We start from the raw sequence: 23,100 nt of genomic DNA, 5'->3' as shown, positions 1-23,100 counted from the left end.
GCAGTTTGAGTAACTTAACTTTGTATTTTTGAATGAAAATGTTTTCGTTTCACTATTATTTCACTGTTAGTGACTTGGGGGGTCACTATTCTCGATATGTGCCAGTATTCTGGACTTGTCCATAAGTTTATTACCGCGAAAACTAATTTCACTTATCCACTATGTCAGGTGCGTATTGTTAGACACGAACCTTTGGGGGGATAGGGTCCTAAATTATTTGTCTAAGCCATTCTATATTTTAAGTAAATGGTGAAACAATGTTTTCAGTTAGAATGCGTGTTTTACATATTGTTAAACATTGAAAAGGAAATCCCATTGATTTACTTTAAAAGAATATTTATAATCCTTCTTGTTTGCCACAAATATTTCCTATTTGTTGCCAAAAGTTCGTAATCAATTCCGTGTCGACATATGCTGCTGCCCAACTGGTCACAAAGAGCTGTCTTTGCTATTTTATTTATTTTTTATTATTTTTTTTTTTTCGTTTTTGTTTGGAAGCGAGCACAGACAAACTGAAACTAATTTCGAATCCATTTACATAAACTGACATCTGTGAGAGTTTTGCATGACCATCCGCTGGCCGGGAGCAGTTTTCAAGGCCAACGCCCCGCCCAGTCAAATATTTGCATTCTGCTCTTCTTTTTTGTAACTCTTGCATAACAATCCGGCCAAAACTATTGCATGGGAAATGGCATGGTGAGCATTGCGACGAGTGCATTGTAAAACATGCGGAATTACAAGCGGCAACATTAAATGCAACATGTTCAGCTGTCGCCTCACTAAGGGTGGGCGCAAAAGTGGGCATGGCCACTGGTCGGTGCAACCAGTGTAAAGAGCCAACGCCATCAGCATTGCCATTAGACACGGTCATAAACCAGGCCAGAGATTAGTGGGTTGCATCATCGTCATCGCCGGCAATTGATTTTCAATCAGCGGCGACCTTGATGCCGTGCTGCAATGGAAAACCTGGGATTGGGATTGCGCCAGTCGGACTGGGATTGCCTTGCTGGTTGACTGCCGCCCTCCTCGGTTGGCACTCAAGCCTCATTTGGCCCAGGTCACTTTAATCAGCTGCAAAAGCTTTCAGACGGTCAGTCCATTCCTCGAGTTGGGATCTCCGTGCTCAGGGCGAAGTTGCATCTGAAAGTTGGGGCCAAATGGCAAATGGCAATCAAATGTTTGGCCACATTACGAACATTGCAAATTATTTGTTGGCCTTTTTGGGGGGGATGGTGGTGGAATGTTCGGACCCCTCAGACCAACGGAGGCCCTTTGTGGAATAAGCGCTGCGGAAATTGAATTTTCTAAATAACTGCAATGTTTGACGAGCTGCAATCGAGATTTGATGCCGAACCGTTTGGCAAATCAAACAAAAATGCAATCAAAGTTCGGAATTAATTGCATTTACTCGCTCAAACTATGCAATTGTATTGCAATCAGTCGAAGTGCATCGCCACCCAGCGATTTCTGGCGCAGATCAAAGCCATTTGTGGCCATATCGCATAACGAATCTAGCATATCGTTACCGCCGTTCAGCTTGATCTAATGAACATCCTGTCGTCGATTAACCTCCTCCATTTTCCCAACCCTCCGGGGTCATCGGAGGACCCCGAGAGTCAGCAGCCGGCATAACATTTGATTTTTTTTTTGGCCACCACCACCACTTCAGTTTGACTTTCGCTTCGTTTGGCTCTTTGGTTCGAGAAGTAGAAAGTTTTTCTTTTCGCACACATGCGAAACGTGATAAAACTTAATTGGGGCACACGGATATTTTGCTCCACTTTTTTTTTTTAGAGAGCGTTGGCAGTGAAGAGGAGCAGCCATCCAGGTGGGCGACTCCAAATGGACTTTTATGAGCTGTGCGGAGCAACAGAATTTGCTGTTTATTGGCTTTCATTATGGCTGCGCTGAAAGCCACAAAAGCTGCAGCTGCAGGCGGCAAGCCGCATTTAATTAATGGAGGCAAGCGGACTTTCCAGCTCAATGGAACTCGACCAAAATAACTGCCATACACAGTCCAGGGACCAGGCTATTATGTAAAAGTGTGTGCCGCAGGCAAAACTTTTGGCCATTTGCCGCTCTAAGAATGCACAGCCTTACACACAGAACAAATGTGGGTACATTTACGATTTTAAAATATAAAAGCTCTTGACTTGAGTTAAGCTGAAATATTTAATATAAATCTTCTACTTAGATTATCTATAGTATTTTCTAAAGTACTTTTCTTGCCTTAAATGATGGAGTAGAAATATTTGTTTTTTCCTGTGCATGCTCTGCCACAAAAAGCCACTTTTGCCATCTCTCCAGAGAAGTTAAGTGCCCCAAATTGCTTACAAATTCACTTTATGCCAAAACGCGCAAAAGTATTCCTGTTCCATTTAGTAGTAGTTGGCATTGTTGCACCTGCTGCGCCCGATGCAAAAATTTCCACTCCGAGAGCGGCTGTGGAAATCGCCTTTCATTTCATTTAAATTGCATATTTAATTAAGCTCAATTGGACTGCATTGCAAACATACGAATTATTGCATAGACAACTTAATTAGCGACACTCGAATTTGGGCATCGCATTCGGAATGCGAGTTTGAATTTCAATTAAATTTCAATGAAATCCGCACGATTGCGCTGGCAAAAAAAAATAAAAAAGAAGAAGCCAACCCAACTCAAGCGCATCTGCACAATCTGACACCTGTCGCAATTCCAGATATCAGATGGTCCAAAGGCCATGGGACGAGATGTGTCCACCACTTCCAGACTAAATTCAGTCGGACCCGATAGCATCTCCCGGCGGCATCTCCTCCCATGATGGACGATACCGAAATCTGTTTTACATATCGCAGCAATTATTTCAACCTTTTCGCCTTTATTTATTGCCGTTTATAAATACTTGTTTTTTGAAACGAACGAAATGGTCGCAGTACACGTGAAATAATTGCTAAATGGTTTTTAAAGCAACTTAATTAGTGGTATATCTTATTTATCTTATATCTTATTTTACGACTTTAGTACTAAATGCATCTAGCTTGCTAATGTGTTTTATTAAGAGATTTATATAAATATTTTATAAATAATTGAATAAAGCACATCAATCTTCTAAATAAAACAAATTAATTTTCTAATTTCTAAACTTTGATTTATTTAGCTAACCAAGAATCAATAGATCTAATTCTCTTAGTTCTTCAGCAAAAGTAAATAAATATTTGGCAAATCCATTAAATTCCACTGCGTAAAAGGTGCATTTAGATTTATCAAATGGCTCGCATTGCAGCCAAAAAAAATCCTGAAATATCCGGGCATCAAGTAATTGAAAAGTGCACTGTCAAAGTGAAAGTGAAACTGAATCGGTCGCTCTATAGCGCTATTGGCTTAAGGAGCTCTTCCTTTGAAACCTTTGCGTTTGAAACCGAACCCCAACCCCTGTACATACACTCACACTCGCACTCAAAGCGATAACGTAATGTAACGCAATTTGTGCCAATAAATCAAATTGTCGGCCAGCCCCCAAGACGGGCAAATAAACTCGATCGAGTCTTGGGACTCAAGACGATTTCATTGCGAAGCCGACAACAAATGAAATCAAAGTTGGGCGAGTAGTCAAATGGGAATCAGTGGCGCAGAGGCATTTGTATTGATGATGCCGGAGCACTGCAGATAAACTAAATCAACGAAAATTGGCTTACGAGTCTAAGATTTTGAGTTATTGCCATGACGGCGCACGCGGCGTATGCGCAACATATCATTTGTGGGCCACGGCGTGCGCTCTATTAGCGTAATCCCACTCGCAGGCCAAATCCCCACTCAGCCAGCGATATCCATTAGCATTCAGGTCAATGCAGGTCCCAGCCTTATTAGGGCGTGCCAATGGGCGGATGGGTGGGTGGACCACGCCCCCATTAAGTCGCAAAGCAGTTAAATATTCAAGCTAGAAGGCTGAGCAATAAGGTGGAATTGTGCAAAGGTGACTCTTGATTTTGGCACAGGCAAACTTCTTTCTGTGTGTCTGCCAAGTCATGAAAAATGAGAAACGACTGACATTTTCTGCATTTCTCAGCGAGAATCTGTGACATCTGCGACAGCGCAGGGAACATAATTGACAAGCCCCATTGCAAGCTCATAAAAATTTGCAAAGTTATTTGTCGCTAGCGCGAAATTTCCCACCCCTTCAGCTTTGGCTCTGGGAAAAACTTTTCACCAACACCCACCCATCCATCCAACTCATCCACCTCATCCCATCGACACGGGCCGTCTTCGAGGCCAAGTCATAGTTCTTGGGCAAAAGTTTCGCCTATGACGCAGAGGGCTTCCGACTTCGTAGATGATGCACATGTGCGTTTTATCTGCCGAGCCGCATTCAGGGGCTTATGCTTTTGATAGCTGAAGTTGCCTTCCTGTCTGTTTGCCTAGGAAATAAATGTCAGACGCAGACTTCTACTGAATAGAAAAAAGTTAAGGGATCCGTTTCGAGCACTTTAAGTTACTCATCTGCATTTGCCTGGCCAACGCCAGTGCCATTGTAATTAAAGAATAGCTGAAAGGGCGCGACAGCAGGTTGAGATATTAAAAGCATAAATATATAAAATTAATTTATAATTTTTTAAACCTTAAGTTAGTTCCCAACTCTTAGTAAAGCCATGGCAAATATCAAAGCCCTTCTGATTCTAATTAGAGAGCTCAGATTCATTCGAATCCTAAGACGTTAGAGGAATCGCCCACAATCTTAACACTGTGTTACTAGGGAAATTATCAAAAATTGGGTTAAATACATACAAGAGCGCTATAATCGCGGGGGGTTGGTGTGTGCGATGTTGGCATAGCAGGCGTATTGAAGTCAAGGCTAAATTAAACGTGAACGTTTTGTTGAGTGCTCTTGGATAAACACACATGTATGCTATACCCCTTCATCCCTTCAGACTCCCAACCACCCATGACACACATATATACGTATAGCTGTGTGCTATCGAAGCATTTGCAACTGTGATAATTACTAAACCACGACGACCCACCAAGAGTGCTGAAATGGAGTGGTGCCAGCGGCAGTGGCAGTGGCAGTTGTAGTGCCACACTATGTCTGCTGCTCCTTCGACCCAATTCCCATTCGCCGGCACTGCAGATTTCCGCTTCTAATGGATTTTTATGCTCGGGATTGGCGGAGGTCAACGTGCCGCCATTTAATCTACACTCAATATGATTTTACCGCACAGCAGGAAGAATTCTGCGAGGGTCGCTAATGCCAACATATTGTATATGTACACTGATAAAAGAGTCGAGATCTTATCCCCCTATTTCATATTAATTCGAAAACACTAAGATACTTCTATATTGTAATCTATCTTTTATTCACTATTACTTTCAATGATAAGTTGCATATCCAGTTTGATTTCTTCTGTTAGTTCTTAGATTTTTTATTAATCCCATTAGATACTCTATTTTCTCTCTGTGCACTGCTATGTGCATGTCCGTATTTATATGCCATAATCAGCCCGTCATGTTGTTCTCTCGCTTTTTCGCCATGCCATTGTAGTGCTAATGATGATGAAGTTGTCCTTAAATGCCCGGCCAACTCAGCCAGATCCAGATGCTGCGGCGGCATTTGGCACTTGCCACTTGGAGCGGGAACTTGGAACTGGATTTGGGGGCAGGACTTACTTGGCATGCTGGTCAGCCGGCGCTTGTACACTTGTAATGAAAAGTAATTTGGGCCATATTCGCTTGATTGTGCGTATTTTGTTTGTGGACTCAATTCAGAATCCGAATTCGTCGTGGGGGCGGACAAAGGCGTTTCCAAGTAATAATTGCGTACAAAATTAATGAACGTGCTTTTGCGTGGCAAATTTGATTAAAGTGCTCATTAATTCCAATTGTCGGGCAATTTGCCGGGGCCAAAGATGAAGCTTAACCGTGTGAGGATTCCTCCAATCGAAATTCAAGTATTTAGGCATTCATAGCGTTCCTAATTGTGTATTCAGAGCCAAAGGCTTGGCCATTCAATTGAATATCTACAAACTTGGCCTAAACTCGATTATTATTTTATAGCCGCAAGGCCAGAGATGCTGGTGCCAGTGACTCAAAAATTGCCAATGCATTATGCAATTCGATTTGCATGTTTCTGATTGCCTGGCAAAAGCACAGAGCACACAGTCGCAGTCTTGTAATTGAAATTGATAGCAGCAAAATGAAAGTTGTGACATTTATGTTGATAAATTGTGTTTGTGACAACAGCCCGAAACTGAAACGGCAGCAAATAAATGCGAAATTTCAACTGTTCAAGCACAAACAACATAATGCAACGCAAGCAAATACTCAAGAAAATGTCAAAAAGTGAAGCTGCAAACACGAAAGCCCCCAACTCCCTAAAAATCCCTCCCGCAATTCGATGACCAATATTTGAGGCTTCTTGTCTCTCGCATGTTCAACAAGCAATATCGCACAATAAATCCAAAACTAAAATACACACCCAGACCCATTCAATGGCTCTTTGCCGTGCAAAAATCAAACATTTCTCCAGCTCCATTGCCCCACGTCGAGCAACAGTCGGTTATAGTTTATATTTCGGGCTGGGCTAGGGATTCTGGTCCGGATCCGGATTCTCCTCACAGTGCAAGTCTGGGTCGGGTTGAGTGGGTATTGAGCAGGCCGAGAGGCTCATTATTATGCATGAAGCCAGGGACGGCTGTCTAGCACCTGCAGGACAAAGCATTCGGCACACACACACAGAGGTATACCCGCCCACTCTGTTATCCACCTGGTGCTCCTTATATACCTGCCAGTGGAACGGAAATTTGCGCTGACATGAAAACCTCGCCACCGGCGCTCTTCTATAACGCAACATCCGTCGTCGTCATAGCCAGTCGTTCACCTCACAAGTTTAAGTGGGCTGCGGCAGCCTTTGATTCGGGTTCTGATCCACTATCTGCCGGTAGTGCACTGAAAAAAACAAATTGCATACAATATGGAAATGAGGGTAAATGGTTTTAAGTAACATAAATGTGGTATAGATGCGTATACCTAATATTAATAATTTATTTAATAAAATACAACTATTTTGCACAAGTATTTCTTATTTAAAGATCCTCAATCTTAATGTAAATAAGTAAAGTATTAACATATTATTCTTTAAGTGTACAGAAGCCGGCGAACTAGTTGGTATTCAATGCAGCATCCGGAACTTGATGGAATTGACTTTTGTGTCCGAGAGGGAGAAGCCGCGAATGCGTGGCGTTGAATTTGTCCCGGCAGCGTCATTAAATCAAATTGAAACCCTTTTTCGGTCCAAAATAGGACTTGAGACTTTTGATTGCTTCGTTCTGAGGTGGTTTTACAAAACTATTAAGGGTTTCCCCCATTTCCGTTGGGATATGCAAACTAAATGGGAAATCAGTTTTCCTGTGGGCGTGCCAGGTATCAATCTTTGGGGCATGGATAACATTAATCACACTTAAGATAGATTTCCCGGCCTAATGAGCCGTACTACTCACTCAGAGATTCAGTTGTTTGCGGTTGTCCACATAAATTGGTTTAACCCTTGACAAATGTAAAATCACAGGATGTCGCGTAAGGCCTATAATCTTGTTCTAAAAAATCTTGTTTACGTTATTTCAATCCGACTAATGCAGGAATATGTCCACCTAGTTTAATATAAAATTAAGTAAGTAATCTGATTTGTAATATACACAGGTCTTTTTAAACAATATCCAAATCGCAATGGCGCCCATCTAAAGGGAAAACATTTCTGATTTGAAACAATTTGGTTATCAAATTGCACAGATATATAAAGGTACTAAATGGAACGTTTACTTTGTGGTCAGTTGGGAATTTCCAACTCCATATCGCCACGCCTCCGTTTCCCTTTCATGGCTGCCATATTTGCACAATAATTTTGTGGACCGGAAAATATTTGTTCACACATCCGGTTTCGAATGTGTGCATTTTAATGTGGGTAGCCAAATGTGTTTAGAACACCTCTGCTGCCCCATTAGCATATTATGGCTTATTCACGCACGAGTTTTCCCTAATCGAAAGCGCAAAACATTCGGACCCCTTTATCGAGTTGATTAGCGCAAATGCTCTAACAGCGAGTTTATTTAAATTGTTTCTGTAACTGGCTTGGGGTTCAAAATGGTAATGTGTAGAGGGATCCAAAAGCTTATTTGAATATTTAAATAAGTGGGAAAATGTTAAATTAACTTTAAGTAGGGATGCTCTGTTATAAGTACGAAGTTTTAAAATCCTTCAGGAATTGTTTGCTATCATTTGCATTAAATTTTTGACCAACGTCTATAATGATGAAATAGACGTTGGTCAAAAATGTAATATTTCTACAGTCCAAAACCGAGAAAAAGTCCAAAGGTATATTCGAAAGAGCACGTTGGTGTGCCAGAAATATTAAAACCCCAGTGATACCTAGACATTTTCCATAGCAACACCCCGGCAGGAAACAAGCCAAATCCTCTGGCAGCTGATGTCCTGTTCCCCGCTGGCAAAACTGTCCACTCCAGTCCAGTCCAACCAAAAAAAAAAAAATTACGAAAATAAAAAAAAGTAAACCAGTAGAATGCATAACAAACTGTATGGGTAAAGTTTGCCAGGGAAATTATTTTTGGTGAGCAGCGGACACTGGCAGCAACTTCAAAGTTAGCGGCAAAGGGAATAACTTGAATATATTTGATTGTTTTTGCTATCCCGCAATGGAGGTATGAAGGTATAGTAAACTTCAAAAAAGGCAAACAAAATAAATTTAATAAATTCGCTTAGGGACTTAAAACTTGGAATGGAAATGGCCATCATGGTGGCCATCGAACCAAGTTTTGATTGCCTTTTGATTAGAAAAGGGGGCGGCGAAAGGATTTACATAACTCAGAGCAATGAAGCCGCACAGCTGACTGCGCTAAGTACTTTAATTGAATCGAGCTGAAGCGCCATAATCTGACCGAGAAATCTCTCTGAACGAATGGAGAATGCCTTATACTTGTAAATTCCTAATGCCTTCCGAAAGCAACATCTTGGTTTTGTTATCGGTTTAGTGGCCTTTGCTGGCCATAAGAAGCAGCAGTTTAAGTGAAAGCTGACTCAGTAACGACTCTGGCCACACCTACACCAAGCAAAACTTTCTCCACCGCTTGGAAAACAATGCGACAGAAGCGGAAAAGCGGAAATTGCTTGGCTCGAATTGGTGAAATGCAACTTAGAATGCAAGCTAGCCCGTCTGATTGGGAATGGGAATGGCGGAGTTTCGCCATTGCCGACCACAATTCAAGTCCCATTTAGTGTCGCTCTTATTCCAGTTTATGTGATTGTGAAACGCAAAGCGAATGCCCCCAGATTTGAGCCATGAAAAAGCGCTGGAAAAGCGAAGGAAATCGCGCTCAGGGACGAAGATGCCGAGGTTCGTGGCCCTCGGGCTAGATAAGCCAGTCAGTCCGACAGACAGACAAAAAGACTGCCAGCCTGATATGTTCGAATCATTAAGCGGCTTTTTGCCGAGCTTCTTCAGTGCTCAGTGCTCATTAAAGCTAAGCCCAAAGCTAAACAACAAAGCAAAGCCAGTCCTTCGCATTTCTTGTATACATATTAATCATACGCACTGTTGCCAGGCGACTGACGGTGTGGGGGGTGGCCAGAAAGTTTTCAGTTGTTTTTTGCCGCTTTCGGCTCAATCAGGGACCGACCGGCAACCCTTTCAGCCCGAGACCATTCAAGCACAATTATCAAAAAGTTTTACCAACAGCCGGGTATAAACTTCTTAGCCCAGTTTTTCCCCCCACCAAACCCAACAAATCTTGGGGAATGAAAACGAAGCGCATTTTAATGCGAAAGACTTACAGCAAGTTCTGCAGGCCGATTAAGCGATTAATAAGCTTGTCAATTTGCAATTGTTGCCAGCAGTTGGCGTCTGAATTATGAACTGGCCGCCGGAGCTGTTTTCGTTTCACACACTTTATTGAAATTGGTCGGCTCGAAGACATGGGGCAATAAGGCGCCAAGCTTTGGCCCCCACCTTCCTAGATGATTATAGTTCGCACTAGCCAACAGTAAACACCTGCAGTATTCGAATTTCTGAGTTTCTGGTGGGGAAACAGGCACAGATTGGCCAACTCAGCCGGCAGGCAAGTGAGCAGCCAACTCTCGAGGGCCTCTTCAAACACACTCGCACATCCAGACAGACAAACAAGCACACAAACACGAACACAAACGCAAACACAAGCCATCCTGGCCCACAAGTATTTGCCCATGTATCTGTATCTGTATCTGTGAGCTGGCACTAGACTAACCAGTAATAGTTTCTGCTGGGGTATTTTGCGTGCTCAACTCGCAACAACTTCTTCTTCTTCTGCTTACCTGGCTACACATTTTTTATGAGCGCCTGGAGAGCAATTACTAAAGATTCAGCTTTCCTTGCAATAAAAATTTAAGATGCTAACCAGGCAGGATGCGCCTTCTCTTCTGGACAGTAGGCCAAAATGTGGCAGACAGCCGGCCAGTTGGAGGGACTATAGCAAATTGTTGGCTAAATGCAAATATTACACCTGGGCGTACCATTCTTCTTCATTCTTCTTCTTTCCCAGGGTCTTGTTTTCTTCCGGAAAGACCGAAAGGAAAACACTTCTCGGTTAGGTTCTTAAAGAGTAGCTTTAAGCATCTCTTGTTGGTCACTTTGCTAACCAACAGTTTGCTGAAAAGTGTCTTCTGCTTGAATAGTGAGGCAAGTTGGAAGTAGTTGCACTTCAAAAAGGGTGCTCTTACTCTTATGTAACCACAAGCTTATGATATGCTAAAGACTACCAGACAACAAGGCTATATAAGTATATAGAATTTGGTTGAAAAGGACGCATTTTAAGGAATGAGTTTAAAGTAATCCTTATTCGTTGACACATATAAGGAAGCTCAAAGAAAGATGTTATGATCTAGTAAGTGTATTAAGTTAAATATTTAACTGCAAGTGCTTTTTAGCTGTATTAATTATATATCAAGTGTTTAACCCCTTCAACAATTACAACCCTGTAATGTAATGTGCAGTAGCTGTACATGGATTTTCTCCAAGTGCATTTCAATGCTGATAAATGATTGTGTGTCTATGGAGCTTAGTATTTGCATTCGCCGTCCGATGTGCTTGTGAGTGGCTTTTACGAGACCGCCTGCCACTGTCAAGCTAACATGCAAGCCAGGAGCAGGAGCAGTTAGCCGGCAACCAGGATCTAGGAGCCATCTGTAGGTCGTGGCCCTGCCAACGGCCATTGGCAGAGGCTAAGGCAGGGGCAAATCTACATTTTCCCAGCCGCAACAGGCGCACTTTAGCCCACACTCCACGGGATTGAGCACACTCACACCCGGTGGAGAAATGCCAGGCACACGTAGACGTTGAATAAAGTAACTTTTTTATTGCGTCTTCATCTACATACATACTAGATGCGAGTATAAAAGCCACCGCAGAAAACTTTTCCCCCGGAATTGTTATTCAAAGTGGCAGGCCAACCACAAAATCCGAAAAGTAAAAGGCATATCAGGTGAAAGAGAAGAGGCGGCTCTGAATGGAAATGGCAACGCACCAAATTGAAATACAAATAATGAGCTGGCAAAACAAAAATCATGCCCAGTCCATCATCAAATCGATGTCGAGAGGAAATGTAAGCTGGCAGTTTAGAAATATGAAATATTACCCTCAGGCCAAAGTCCTTTTCGGTTCTGCCAAAAGTAAAGTAAGAAACTGGCGGAATGGTTGGGTCGGTCTATTGACTGCCTTTGGTGATCCATCAAATTTGGTCTGGCCCAACCTGATTTCCATTAAAGAAGCTGTTGTTGCCGCAAGTTTTCCATTGATGCGCATATTCTTTCCTCTTAAGAATCCAAAATATTCCGTGACGGGGCCATATGCGCCGGTATGCGAATAATAGGATGGGCAAGGATTTTCCCCGACTCTCTGTACATTTTTCTTTTTTTTTCAGTTTGAGGAAAACTGACGCCATAAAATTGGCACATAAAAGTGGAAAAGGTTTCCCCCTTTTTGCCTTTTGACTGTTTTGTGCCAGCCAAATGTACTCTAATTAAATTGAATTGCTTTCTGCTTTTTCGCTGCAAACTTTTTAATGCAACATTTGAGTTTAGTTTTACGTGCGCTCCATTGAAGCTGAAAAATGTAGCCCACGTTTAGATTTTATGGCCGCTTCCCGCTGAACCGCTCCTTTTGCAAACTTTTCTCCCTCCTCCGGCCACCATGCACTTTGTATGCACTTGACTGGCTGCCATGTCTGACCCACTTAGTGGCAGCCAAATTGACCAGTCCAAGACAGAGGACTGTGCAGGGAGCACATGGCGAAATGGCAACAGCAAATACGGCTTGCAGACTGAGGTGGAATTAAGAATGAGCTGATTAAACCCAAGTCTGGCAGACAGTTTGGCCTGATTAGGATTGAGTTAAATGTAAAGTAAACAAGGCTTGAGTCCAGCTCATTTCAAAGTCCAATTAAACTTAAATTAATTTGGCCAGCCAGGCCATCAATATTTGCGCACATTGATTGAGTTAACACTTCTTGGCCAAGTTGCAAATTTGGCGTATACTCTTGGCTTGGCCGGACTGACCTGGCTAACTTGGCTGGGATTTTCCGCACATTGGACACAGGCCAAGGAATCATCGCAGGGCTAGAAAATAAACTCATAATTGCCCGAACTTTCGGTTTGGGAGATAAGAAGCCAAGGACCAAGGGATAAGGATAATGGAGCGTTGAAAGGGGACACAGCAAACTTTCACATTAGTAATTAATAAAGCTGCTGGGATGTGATGGGCAAAAGTTTTTGCCTCTGATAATTTTGATGTAGCATAGCTTGTGAAGCTCATGTAAATTAAATTACAAGCGGGCAGGCCAGCGGAAGAACACACCCCACATTCACATGCGCATCGCATCGGATTGAATGGCAAGTGGAAAATGGGAAGTGGAAAGTGGGAAATGGGAAATTGAAACGAAGAAAATTATAATGAGTTCCGTTCTTTCTCGCCAGCGAGAAGCGTCAAGTTTATTTCGGACGGGCAGCGCATCCCGGGCTGCTGCATCGACTTCGCTGCCCTATCCGACTATCCGACTATAGCCATCAGGATATCTGTCGGTTGAGCTGTCGCCATGATGTTAATTGCATGTACGAGTGCGCTTTCCCGATGCGCTTTCCCGCTTTCCCGCTTCTGCGAGACTACGAATTGGTATCGACATACACACAATTTGCATAATTGAAGTGAGCGAGAAATTGCAGCGCATGTAAAATGAGAATTTTCCCTTTTAAGCGAAAAACATCATTTTCATACAGAATGCAAGGATGTTGTGTGTGGGTGTTATGTTAATGCTGTTGTTGTTATCCTCGCACAAAGACAGTCAGCAATTGCATCCGCATACGCATTCGCATTCAGAGTCCTGCAAATCACAAGGTAGCAGCAATGGATGGATGTCATGGATTGCTGGGTAAATTGATTTTTTGCACTCGGAGTTGAGTTGAGCTGGCATTGCGTTAATAACCAAATTATACGTAAACAATATTAACAGACAGCAGTTTGTGCGAATTCCGCACGAGAATTTGCTCCCCTGGACATCGACGCATCTTATAGCTATTTTAATTAATTCCAGGCAACCGCAAGGCAATCAACTTGCGGTCAGGCGATGGAGTTTTCCACCATCAAATATTGATGGGGAAAACTCTGTCTTCGGCAGCGACCAAGCGTAAGCAGCTCAATTTCAAGTAGCTAGTTAAATATTTCACACTCCAGGGGTCACCCATGGGAGGGATTGCTGAATAGCCGGAAAATCGGGGTGGTGGATGGAAAACTGTTGTATTGTTGTTCGGGCGCTGTTGTGTGTATGCTTTTATTGCAGTTTGGCAAACTTTTATCCCATCAAATATTAACAAGTTTTGGATATTTGCATATCTCACATCTAACAACAGCATGGAGAGATGCTTCCGGCCTGTGAACACTGCGAGAAAAGCTAACATCCTTCGAAAATGCACGCATTTAAGTACATTCTATTTAAGTTATAGTAGTAAGTTTCTTAAAAATATGCAGCAAATGAAAGTATAACTCACTTAACTTAACTTAGCCAAATCCAAAAGTATAAAATTTAATGAAAAGTGATTTTCCTTGTGAACATTTTCCCTTTCATACTATCTCACTACTATGCGACAATAAGACATGCGCATTAGTGTAAATTTGTGGCAATGCTTTTACGCCACTTTAGCGACCAATTCGATTGAAAGTTTCGAGCCAGATGCTTCGGCAGGCAAATGGAGACAAGTTCTGCAGCATTTTCTGGCCAGCAATTTGTCGATTATAATTTGATACTGATTGCCGCGGCGCACGGGGCGTATGCGCAAGGTGTCGCTGTGTAACTGGCGTGTGTCCTCTGTCTGCGGTTGCAACTGTGCCGCATTCATTGCTTGTTGCTGCGCGACATTAAGTGGCGCATTATGCACACTGAATGGGCGCGGTCATGGTTCTGGCCACATAAATCACTTGCAGGCAAACAAGCGCGCAACTTGGTTGCATTAAATTTGCATAACTTTCCGCTGTTGCTTCGAACGGCTCACTCACTTGAGCAAGTTTTGCAGTATTCGCTAGTTGGTGGCCACCAAGCGCGGGCATCCACTACATACAATGTACTATTAACGCTGACAAGCAACAAATGTTTGCGGAAATCTGGGGGAAATCTAAGGGAAATCTGGGGAAATGCACTTGCCATTAAGAACAGGCAGGGGAATACGAGCTTAATTTGAATTCTGCCACCCGCTTCTATTGGCAAACTTCAATAAATTACACCACCATTAATCCTGGCTGCCAGGCGAAAACGTGACGCGAGTTCTCCACTCAAAGGCAGGAAGCCAGCGATTCCTTAACCAAACGACTTCGATTTCCATGTGTGCTTGCGCTTGTTTGTTTGCGTTTTCAATTTACCCGCCACAATGAGGAAAATTGGAACGGGGACTCGCTCATTTCGTTTGCCAAACGGGTAAACAATTTTCCACACCAAAACGAATTTCGCAAATTGATAATCATCGGCGTTGGGAACGGCAGCGACGACGAGTACACACACATTGAAATTGCTGAAAAAGGAATTTCGGTTCGTGTCTAAAGCGGTTGAATCAGAAGAATTTCTGCTTCGAATGAATGAAAATGCAACAAAGTCGTTTAAATGGTCCTCTGAACCGGATAAATCGGACCTGTCCTTGTTCAAAACCGCATCATCTGCATAATGAAATCCATTCGTTGATGGCAATGATAAGCAAGTAAAAACAAAGCAGCGGAAAATCGCATTAAAATTAATTATGCTTTTTCATTTCGAAAGTGCACACAGAAGATGGCGAAAAACATTAACATTTTCTCTTTTTTTTTCCAAGCGTTTTTACTTACTATCTATTGTTGTGACAGCTGCAAAATGAATATCATAAATATCAAAGCTTTATGCCGACCGCGGAAAAACTATGCCATAAATTCATTGACAAAACTGCGACTGGTCATCCGAGGAATTATGACATAAACTCAATTATGGAACACTGCTCAGCAGGTTAATAACGCGATGGCTGGCAGTAGAATAGGCGGCAATTAATGGTAGAACGTGGCCGGGCATTAGCTGTAACTGCCATTAAAGCCAAAGCCAAGGCGCCATGCACGACTTGATCAAGAAATACAAGCGGAAATAACTACTCATTAAGCGCGATGGCCACGTAAACTGCCAACAGTCCATTGGGGGCTACGAAATGGCGTCAGGGAGTGGGCAGTTGGGAATTGGGAGCTACAAGCTGGAAGCTGGAATCTAGAAGTTGGCAGCTGCAGCTGCAGCAAAACTATAGACACGGAACGTTCGTGTGGTAATAGAAATCATTACAATAAAACTAAATGGGCCCGAAGCAACAGCCAAACGAGGAAATGGCCAAGAAGAGAAAGTCATTTGGCATTTGGCAGCTGGCTGCTGCTCTCAAGCCGACGAGTCCGAATCCGCAGCTCCGGGATGAGCTGGCCAAAATAAGCGCAGACAAATGGCAGACACGTAGAAGGCATCACGGGCAGTCCAAGTCCAAGACCGAATCCTGCTTCGAGGTCAGGGCAGACAATCAAAATTTGAGACGGAAATAAGCGAAATCAACAACGGCGTCGCTTATTCCTATGGCCGCCCTATTGCAGATACTTTCATCGCTACACTTGAAGAAAATCTTCCAGTGAACTAGCTTTGAAAGCACATTTAAGCGGAAAGGCTTCATCTCTATTTTCCTTGAGGCTGAATACCTTAACTATATGAAATACTAGTTAACTTAAATAGAATAGAAAACATTCCAGTTATAATTAAGGCCTAACAAAAACGTACAAAGCAATTGTTTAAATTATTTTTGTTATTAAAACAAAGTTCTGGTATACCCACCTTGAAAAATTTATCAAAAAATACTTCCTTACTAGCCATATATAATTTTTAGTTGCTTAAAAAGTAATATTTTTCACTTACACATTAATTTAGTTTATAGTATGTTAAATGTAAAATGTCAGCTGATAAGCGTATTATATACACTTATTTTTATAAGTGCACAAAATGACTTCGGCTGCAGCATGTCGTGCCATAACTTCACATGAGAAGCCGCATTTTTGTGGCAGAGGCAGAATTATTTTTGGGAAATGTCAAGGCTCCTTGGTGGCTTTAAAATAATTACGATACACACAGAAGGCGACACCGAAAGAGACGGGCATAGTGTGAAGGAGAGAGATGGCGTCAAGGAGTCCGTGTGGTTCGGTTTGGTTTAGTTTGGTGGATGGAGAAAGGGACAAGCTGAACGCTTCATCGCCTCCATTCGACTTGCTCGGCTGGCTCGACTCCGTTAAGCTTTTGAGCGCATTCCTCAGCTTCTTCGGCATGCAAGTGAAATATGTTTTGATATTAAATTATTGTCGGCACGCCCCAGCAGCCACAACACAACAACACACTCACTCCCAGACTCACACACACGCACGCACACAACCCGATTATATGAGGCACGTGCAGTTCAGGACGCATAATAATTGCCGGTTGATAGCTCAGCAAGAGCCGGGCCCATTGGAAGGATGCGTATCCTTTCGCATCTCGGATCGCTCCTTTGCCGGAAAAGCAGGAAAAGCCGCAAGGCCGCAAGCCGTTGCCGATATAAAAGCAGGAGCAGTAGCTTAGCTGGGACGTACGCTCCAACTGAATTCCGAAAAGCAAAACTGGAATTTTTATTGCAAATTGCGAAATTTTAACTAAAAAAACAGTGCACAGCCAGTAAAAACGATGAACATAGTCCTTGCCCCATTGTTCGGGAAATGCCTCACAAAATGTTCAGTGTCACTGCAAGAAATTGCTACTCGTGCCACTGAAATCAATAGCACTGTGCAACAAACCATTTGTTACAAACTGTTTAATGACCCCTCAAAATGAGTAATATAAAAATCAATGAAGTATATAAACTATCTTAGGATATAGCATTAAAGTAACTAATCAAATTATATATATTTTAAATATTTATATTAATGTTTCCCTACTGCAGATTTCCCTAGTTGTAGTTTTTGTTTCCATGCACAAGATACTGGAAACTCTTCTTTTGATTGCGTAGCCTAGTGTAACTTTTGCTCAGCACTTTTGTGCATTTCTTGTGCAATCCCCCGGCGAAGATCAAAGTTGTAATTTGAATAATTTATTAGGGTTGAACTTCTTGCGCGGCGGTTAAGAAGTTGTCCAAAGCGCCTTAAAGGTAATAAACAAAACTCTTTCTTTTTGCTAATGATTCGCTGCCGAAAGAATGGCGCAAGAGGAAAACCCGGAAGCAAATCATTGAAATGTTTCATTTCCTCAATTTGAGGTTGGCCAAAGTGAGGGGGAAATTCGTTCGCTTTTTTCCCCAGACCAAAGAGAAATAAAGCGGATTCTGAATAAAAAAAAAAATAATTCCAAAGTAGCGCAAAGCGGAGGACTATGGCAACTGAACGATTTTGCTGGAAAGGGGATGAGCTGAGGGGGGATGGGGATGGCGGCAGGTGCATCAACAAAAGGTGAAATATATGCATAGAATATTCTCCGTATACGTGGAACGTCAGCGCTTTTCACTCAATTCCCAACTGCAAATCACTTCGCCCGCAGTCGCTTTCAATCGACAATATCCGTTTTTATATTTTTAGTCGGTTTTGTCCTTCGGCACGTTCAAGTGCAGCCATTAAATAACTTTTGCTCGAGTGCGTCCAAAAATGTTGTGGGAATTAAAGACGACAAATCACAGAATCGCCAAATTGGTCAAAACAAGTGGAAAATCACAAATTGTGGCCGAAACAGCCGAAACGTGGCCAAGAGCCCACGCTTTCCACTCGCATTGTTTTTTAATTTTATCCGTTTTGATTTTACTTCTTTTTTTGGGGGCTGACATCCCGATCCCGATTGATTAGGAGGCCACATTTGAGTATTGATTTACTCGCCCTGATACATCACGTATACGCACTGCTGGCCAGGACTGAGAACCTACTGCTACTGCGGCCCGCATCCGCTCGTCTTCCACTCGACTGGCCACCGAATACCTGATACCGTTTTTAGCTAAGACTTCCGATTTCTGTTTGGAGCACATCCTCTTTTCAAATTTCAGGCTTCCGTTTGCTGTAATTTTCATGATTTACCCATCACTGGGCACCTTCTTTCACCTTTGCAAAATTTGAGCAAATAAGGTTAAATTATACTTATTTATATAGTTAACTTTAATTATAATCATATATTTGTCGAAAAAATTTTAGCCGCTTTCTATTTTATACATATGTATCTATAGCAATAAGAAACCCAATGGGACAAAAATAATACCATTGTGAGTTCTGGACTGGACATGCGACACTAGCTGGGGAATTCTCTTTGATGCGTCAGCTCGTAAAAAATATATACACAATTGTTTTCTAATTTTCTCCCGGCGAATCCAATACGCTTGATGGCCAAGGCGTTGGGTAACTTCTTTTATGCACGCAGCGCATTAAATTGAATTTTAAATGAAGATTGATTTTTGCGCCCGACCCGCCGCAATAGAAGCCGAGAGCAAATAAAAGCCGAGAGGGAAAAGTGGAAAAAGGCGAGTGTCCATGCCAAAGCCACTTGCCAAGAAACCAAAAATGAAATAAACCAAAGAATAAAAAAGGGGAGCCCAAAACAAATGCCGTCCATTGTAATTAGAGACAATGGAGGAGCCATCCCTTGTGACTGCAATGCGCGACCCTTTTCGCCTTTTAGCCTCCCAAAAAAAAGAAGAAAAAAACAGCCCCACCTCGCGGTCCTCCTCTCTTATCTAAATTAATTCAAATGCCTGAAAGAAACACAAATAATTAAAATTAATTATGTGGAAAATATTCAATAAGTTGGAAATTATGCAAACGAGCGCAAAGTAAACGCCCCAAAGATAAAACTAAGAGCAATATCGCCCCTTTGTCGGCCATTTGGGGATCATCGAGCATTTTGTTGGCCAAAAATATCTTCTCATACTTAGCATTGATGGACACGGTCCGTTCGCCGATTGGCGGAAAAGATAGGCGGATGGCATGATGCCTGAATGGCATGATGGCTGGATGAATGGATGGGTGCTGAGTTGGATTCGCGTACCAGAAGATTGTCAAGCTGGCAGTACTCGAAAGCCCCACCGAATATTCGAAACTATCAGCCAAATGAGAACGAATACTTTGTTCGAGTTAGCAACAATTTCCGGCATTTCGTATATAAACTGAAGACCGAAAGTGCGCCACATTCAGTGAGTTCGCATCGGTTCGTTTGGATTCGTTGGTCGGCGGCACGTTTTTGCCAACGAAAGTAGCGCAGATTACTTAAAAATACCAAAAACCGAAAAATTGGAACAGCCTCTGCCGGCGGCAGTTTCTCAGTTTCAGATATTTTCAAATAGTCCGACTCTCCGATCCGGCATTCCGCGTTCTCATCTGGTGCGAGTACCACGAACAGCTGCTCCCGTTGCTGCTTCGATTCCCATCGTCATTCCGCTGTCGGTGGCCGCGCTAAAAACATGAAATTGAAAATCAATCTGGCGTTCCTCCGTGCGACACTCGTCGGTCTCCTGTCCATCATCCTCCTGACACAGACGGCGCATATCGAGGCCTTTGGAGGCGGAGGCGGCTCCTCAGGCAATGGGGCAGTGGTGTCGTGCAAAGAGCTGAGTAAGTGTCTAGGAATGATGCTGAATATTTTCCAAAGAACTTGAAGAACTACCATGTTTGCGTGGAGATTAAAAGATTATCTCATCGGCAGAACACATAAAAAATAATAAGATACAATATATATTTACAAACAAACTTCTTTATCCAAACATATTAATACATAATATTAATATTAATACAGAAACTGCAGTAACCAGTTCAAAGCTTTGTTCTTTACTTTACCTTGCTTATCAACTTTAAAATATTAAGGCATAGTTCGATATAGTTTGAAATATCAACAAATAGTAGATTTAATATTTAAATTAAAGTATACCTCATCAGTTTTTCAAATGTTAATAATACTTTAATTGTATTGTTTTAAAGTTTTCTTTCGAAGAAAATCAATTAAAATCTTCTCAAACAATTTCATTGGCTATCATTTTCGCCACGTAATAATAATTAAATTACAAAGTTTATTGAATATTGTAGGCAAATGGCAATTAGAGCACACGCTCTAAGAATGAAACAATTTGGTACTTGCCAAGTTTTGTCCACATGCTGTGTTTTTTCTTTTTTTTTACCTTCTGGCCGGCCAAAGTCAATTTTGTGTGCGAAATTGTTCTATTTTTCCGCTTATGACTACAACGTGGCCAGGGAATTATGAAATATATTGTCGTCCGCCTCGAGCGCCGTATAAATAAACAAACGTAATTGCACTTAATGAGGCCAGTCGAGTCTGCCGACCGAATCGTGGACGCGAATGGAGCATTTCCAGGCGGTGATTAACCAATGAATCCGCACTTTTTCAGACAATGTCAACTGCTATGTGGGCCGCAATGAGGGCAACTTCTGCAGCAGGAAGGATCAAACCAAGGTCGTTACACGCTGGTACTTCGACAAGGGCGTCTGCAAGCCCTTCAACTACAAAGGATGCAACGGCAATCGCAACCGATTCTGCTCGCAGGAAAGCTGCGATGCACGCTGCGGCGATTGATTAGCATCGGTGGATACATTGTACTATATAGAAACATAGATACATCTTACCTAGGCGATAAGTTTGTACGCGTATGTTTAGCAAATAGAGATCGTTTCACACTTGAAGAAAAGTAACGTTATTAACTAAATACTCAAACTTAAAACTCAATTACTTACAATTCATTCATTAAAATATGATTTTTACCCATCTCGCTCAACTTTTATTTTAAGAGTTAAATGCTTTTACTATTAATCTAAATAAAAATTTAATTTCCATAATATTTTTAAGTTCTCTTACACTGTTCGTTTAAGTGCTGGCAACAAACACTCAAGTGTTTAAGTGTTTTTACCTTTGATCACACGGATTTTGACTAAATGCCGCCCAAAAATAGACACCCAAATGTTGTAAGCTGTCATCGGTGGATCGGCACTTTGTTCACTGTCAGGGCTGTATAAAAAGACGAAAAGAAGCTAAACAAAATGAAATAAAATGAAATAAAATAGAATAAAGAGGGCCTGCGGAAAAAATGCGCCAAATGTGCTACCTGTCAGTGGCATATCAAATGGCCCCCTGACATAGGACTGACATTGTCGCCAAGACATTGACTGCCACCCATTCCGCGGGCTGCTGGTGCCTCATCCTCATCGCTGCTGACGTACTCCACCCACTGCTGCGGCTGGACTTTGTCGAGGAAAGTGGGTTGCCACACCACATGCCCCATCCCAACCAGGTGGCCAGTGTTTTGCACATCAAAGAGCCGTCATCTTTATCCCTTTTTTGCTGCTATCGACTTACGGCTAATTAAAAAGATCCCCGCTCGCATCTTACCTGCGTTACCTGTTGACCAGGCCGGGCTATCTGGAACAGCATTAATTGCACTGCCGGCATATGTCCGTTTTGACAGGCCTTTGTTTTGGCCAGGCCAGCAGGCTGGGCGAAAATGGCTTGATTGCTGTGCACAAACAAATGCCAATCAAATGCTTAATGGCATCGACGAACAAAACGAGACGAGACGCTCAACATGACATGTCGCTGATGGCAGCACATTAATCTGTTTAAATGACAGCACTCGGGGTATTGGAAAAAAGGGAATTTGCGAAAGAAATCCATCCGAGTCATGTGCTAAAACTTCGCTGACGATGACGGTAATTTTGCCAAAAAATAGCATTGGCAATAGCATTTTGCCGGCTAAAACCAAACTACTCAACGCATAATTTCGACAGAGAAAATTTCGCAAAGCGTGCAAGGAAAGCCACTTTTTTCGCCAGCAATTTGCATGAAATTAGTTTGCTCTCGGATCTAATTGGAAATTTAAAACGTTCGAACGCACGCACACGGCGAAAAAGGAAACAAAGGCCACTTTGAGGCTATAATTGAAAAATGGCAAATCCACCAGGCAATAGACATTAGCTCTGCCAGCCGAATAATCAGCGATTGTGCCATAAATGATGCATGAGCCGGAAAAAATGCGAATCGAGACGAAAATTTAGCGCCGTAAAATGTTTGGACCCAAATCTGGGCAGACATCAAATGCATGTAATTTGATTATTTATCACATTTTTGTACATTTAATGACGCAATTGAGTTTTATGTGACCAAAAATGTAGAAGAAGCCCCAGCAGCAGCTTCCCTTCTGTGGCGGTAACGATGATGGGATGTAAATTTCAGGGAGTCCTTGTTCGATTCCGTTTGCAGCATTTCTGGGCATCCTGTAACGCTGCAATTCCATAAAAGCGATGGCAGTCCTCCTGCTTTTTGGTCAATCAAAAAAGTTTCGGCCTCCCTGATGGGATGGGATGGAAACAAAAACGAAAGCAGTCGGCAAAGAACTTTGACAAAGCTCGCAAAAGTATGCTATTCTAAATGTTTTGCTTAGATGGAAAGCAGAATTGTTGTTGCTCTCGGTGCCTGTTGGCCTGTTTATTTATTTGTTTGGATGCCTGTTTGCGAATTGCATAAATGGAAGTATGCCATAAAGCAGGCCAAAGCCACA

At 42.3% G+C, this 23,100-nt stretch overlaps 1 protein-coding gene across 1 annotated transcript; it reads left to right on the top strand.

Moving 5' to 3' along the window:
• Positions 1-19,742: 19,742 nt before the first annotated feature.
• LOC6613714 (kunitz-type U19-barytoxin-Tl1a) lies at positions 19,743-21,314 on the top strand. Its single transcript, XM_002038148.2, has 2 exons — positions 19,743-20,152; positions 20,941-21,314. The coding sequence occupies exons 1-2, from the start codon at positions 20,002-20,004 to the stop codon at positions 21,123-21,125; spliced, it is 336 nt and encodes a 111-aa protein (XP_002038184.1). The 5' UTR covers positions 19,743-20,001; the 3' UTR covers positions 21,126-21,314.
• Positions 21,315-23,100: the final 1,786 nt, after the last annotated feature.

The sequence above is a fragment of the Drosophila sechellia genome, chromosome 3R (genome assembly GCF_004382195.2).
Source record: "Drosophila sechellia strain sech25 chromosome 3R, ASM438219v1, whole genome shotgun sequence".
NCBI lineage: Eukaryota > Metazoa > Arthropoda > Insecta > Diptera > Drosophilidae > Drosophila > Drosophila sechellia.
Note: the sequence above shows the minus strand (reverse complement) of the source record. Positions and strands in the feature narration are given on the sequence as shown.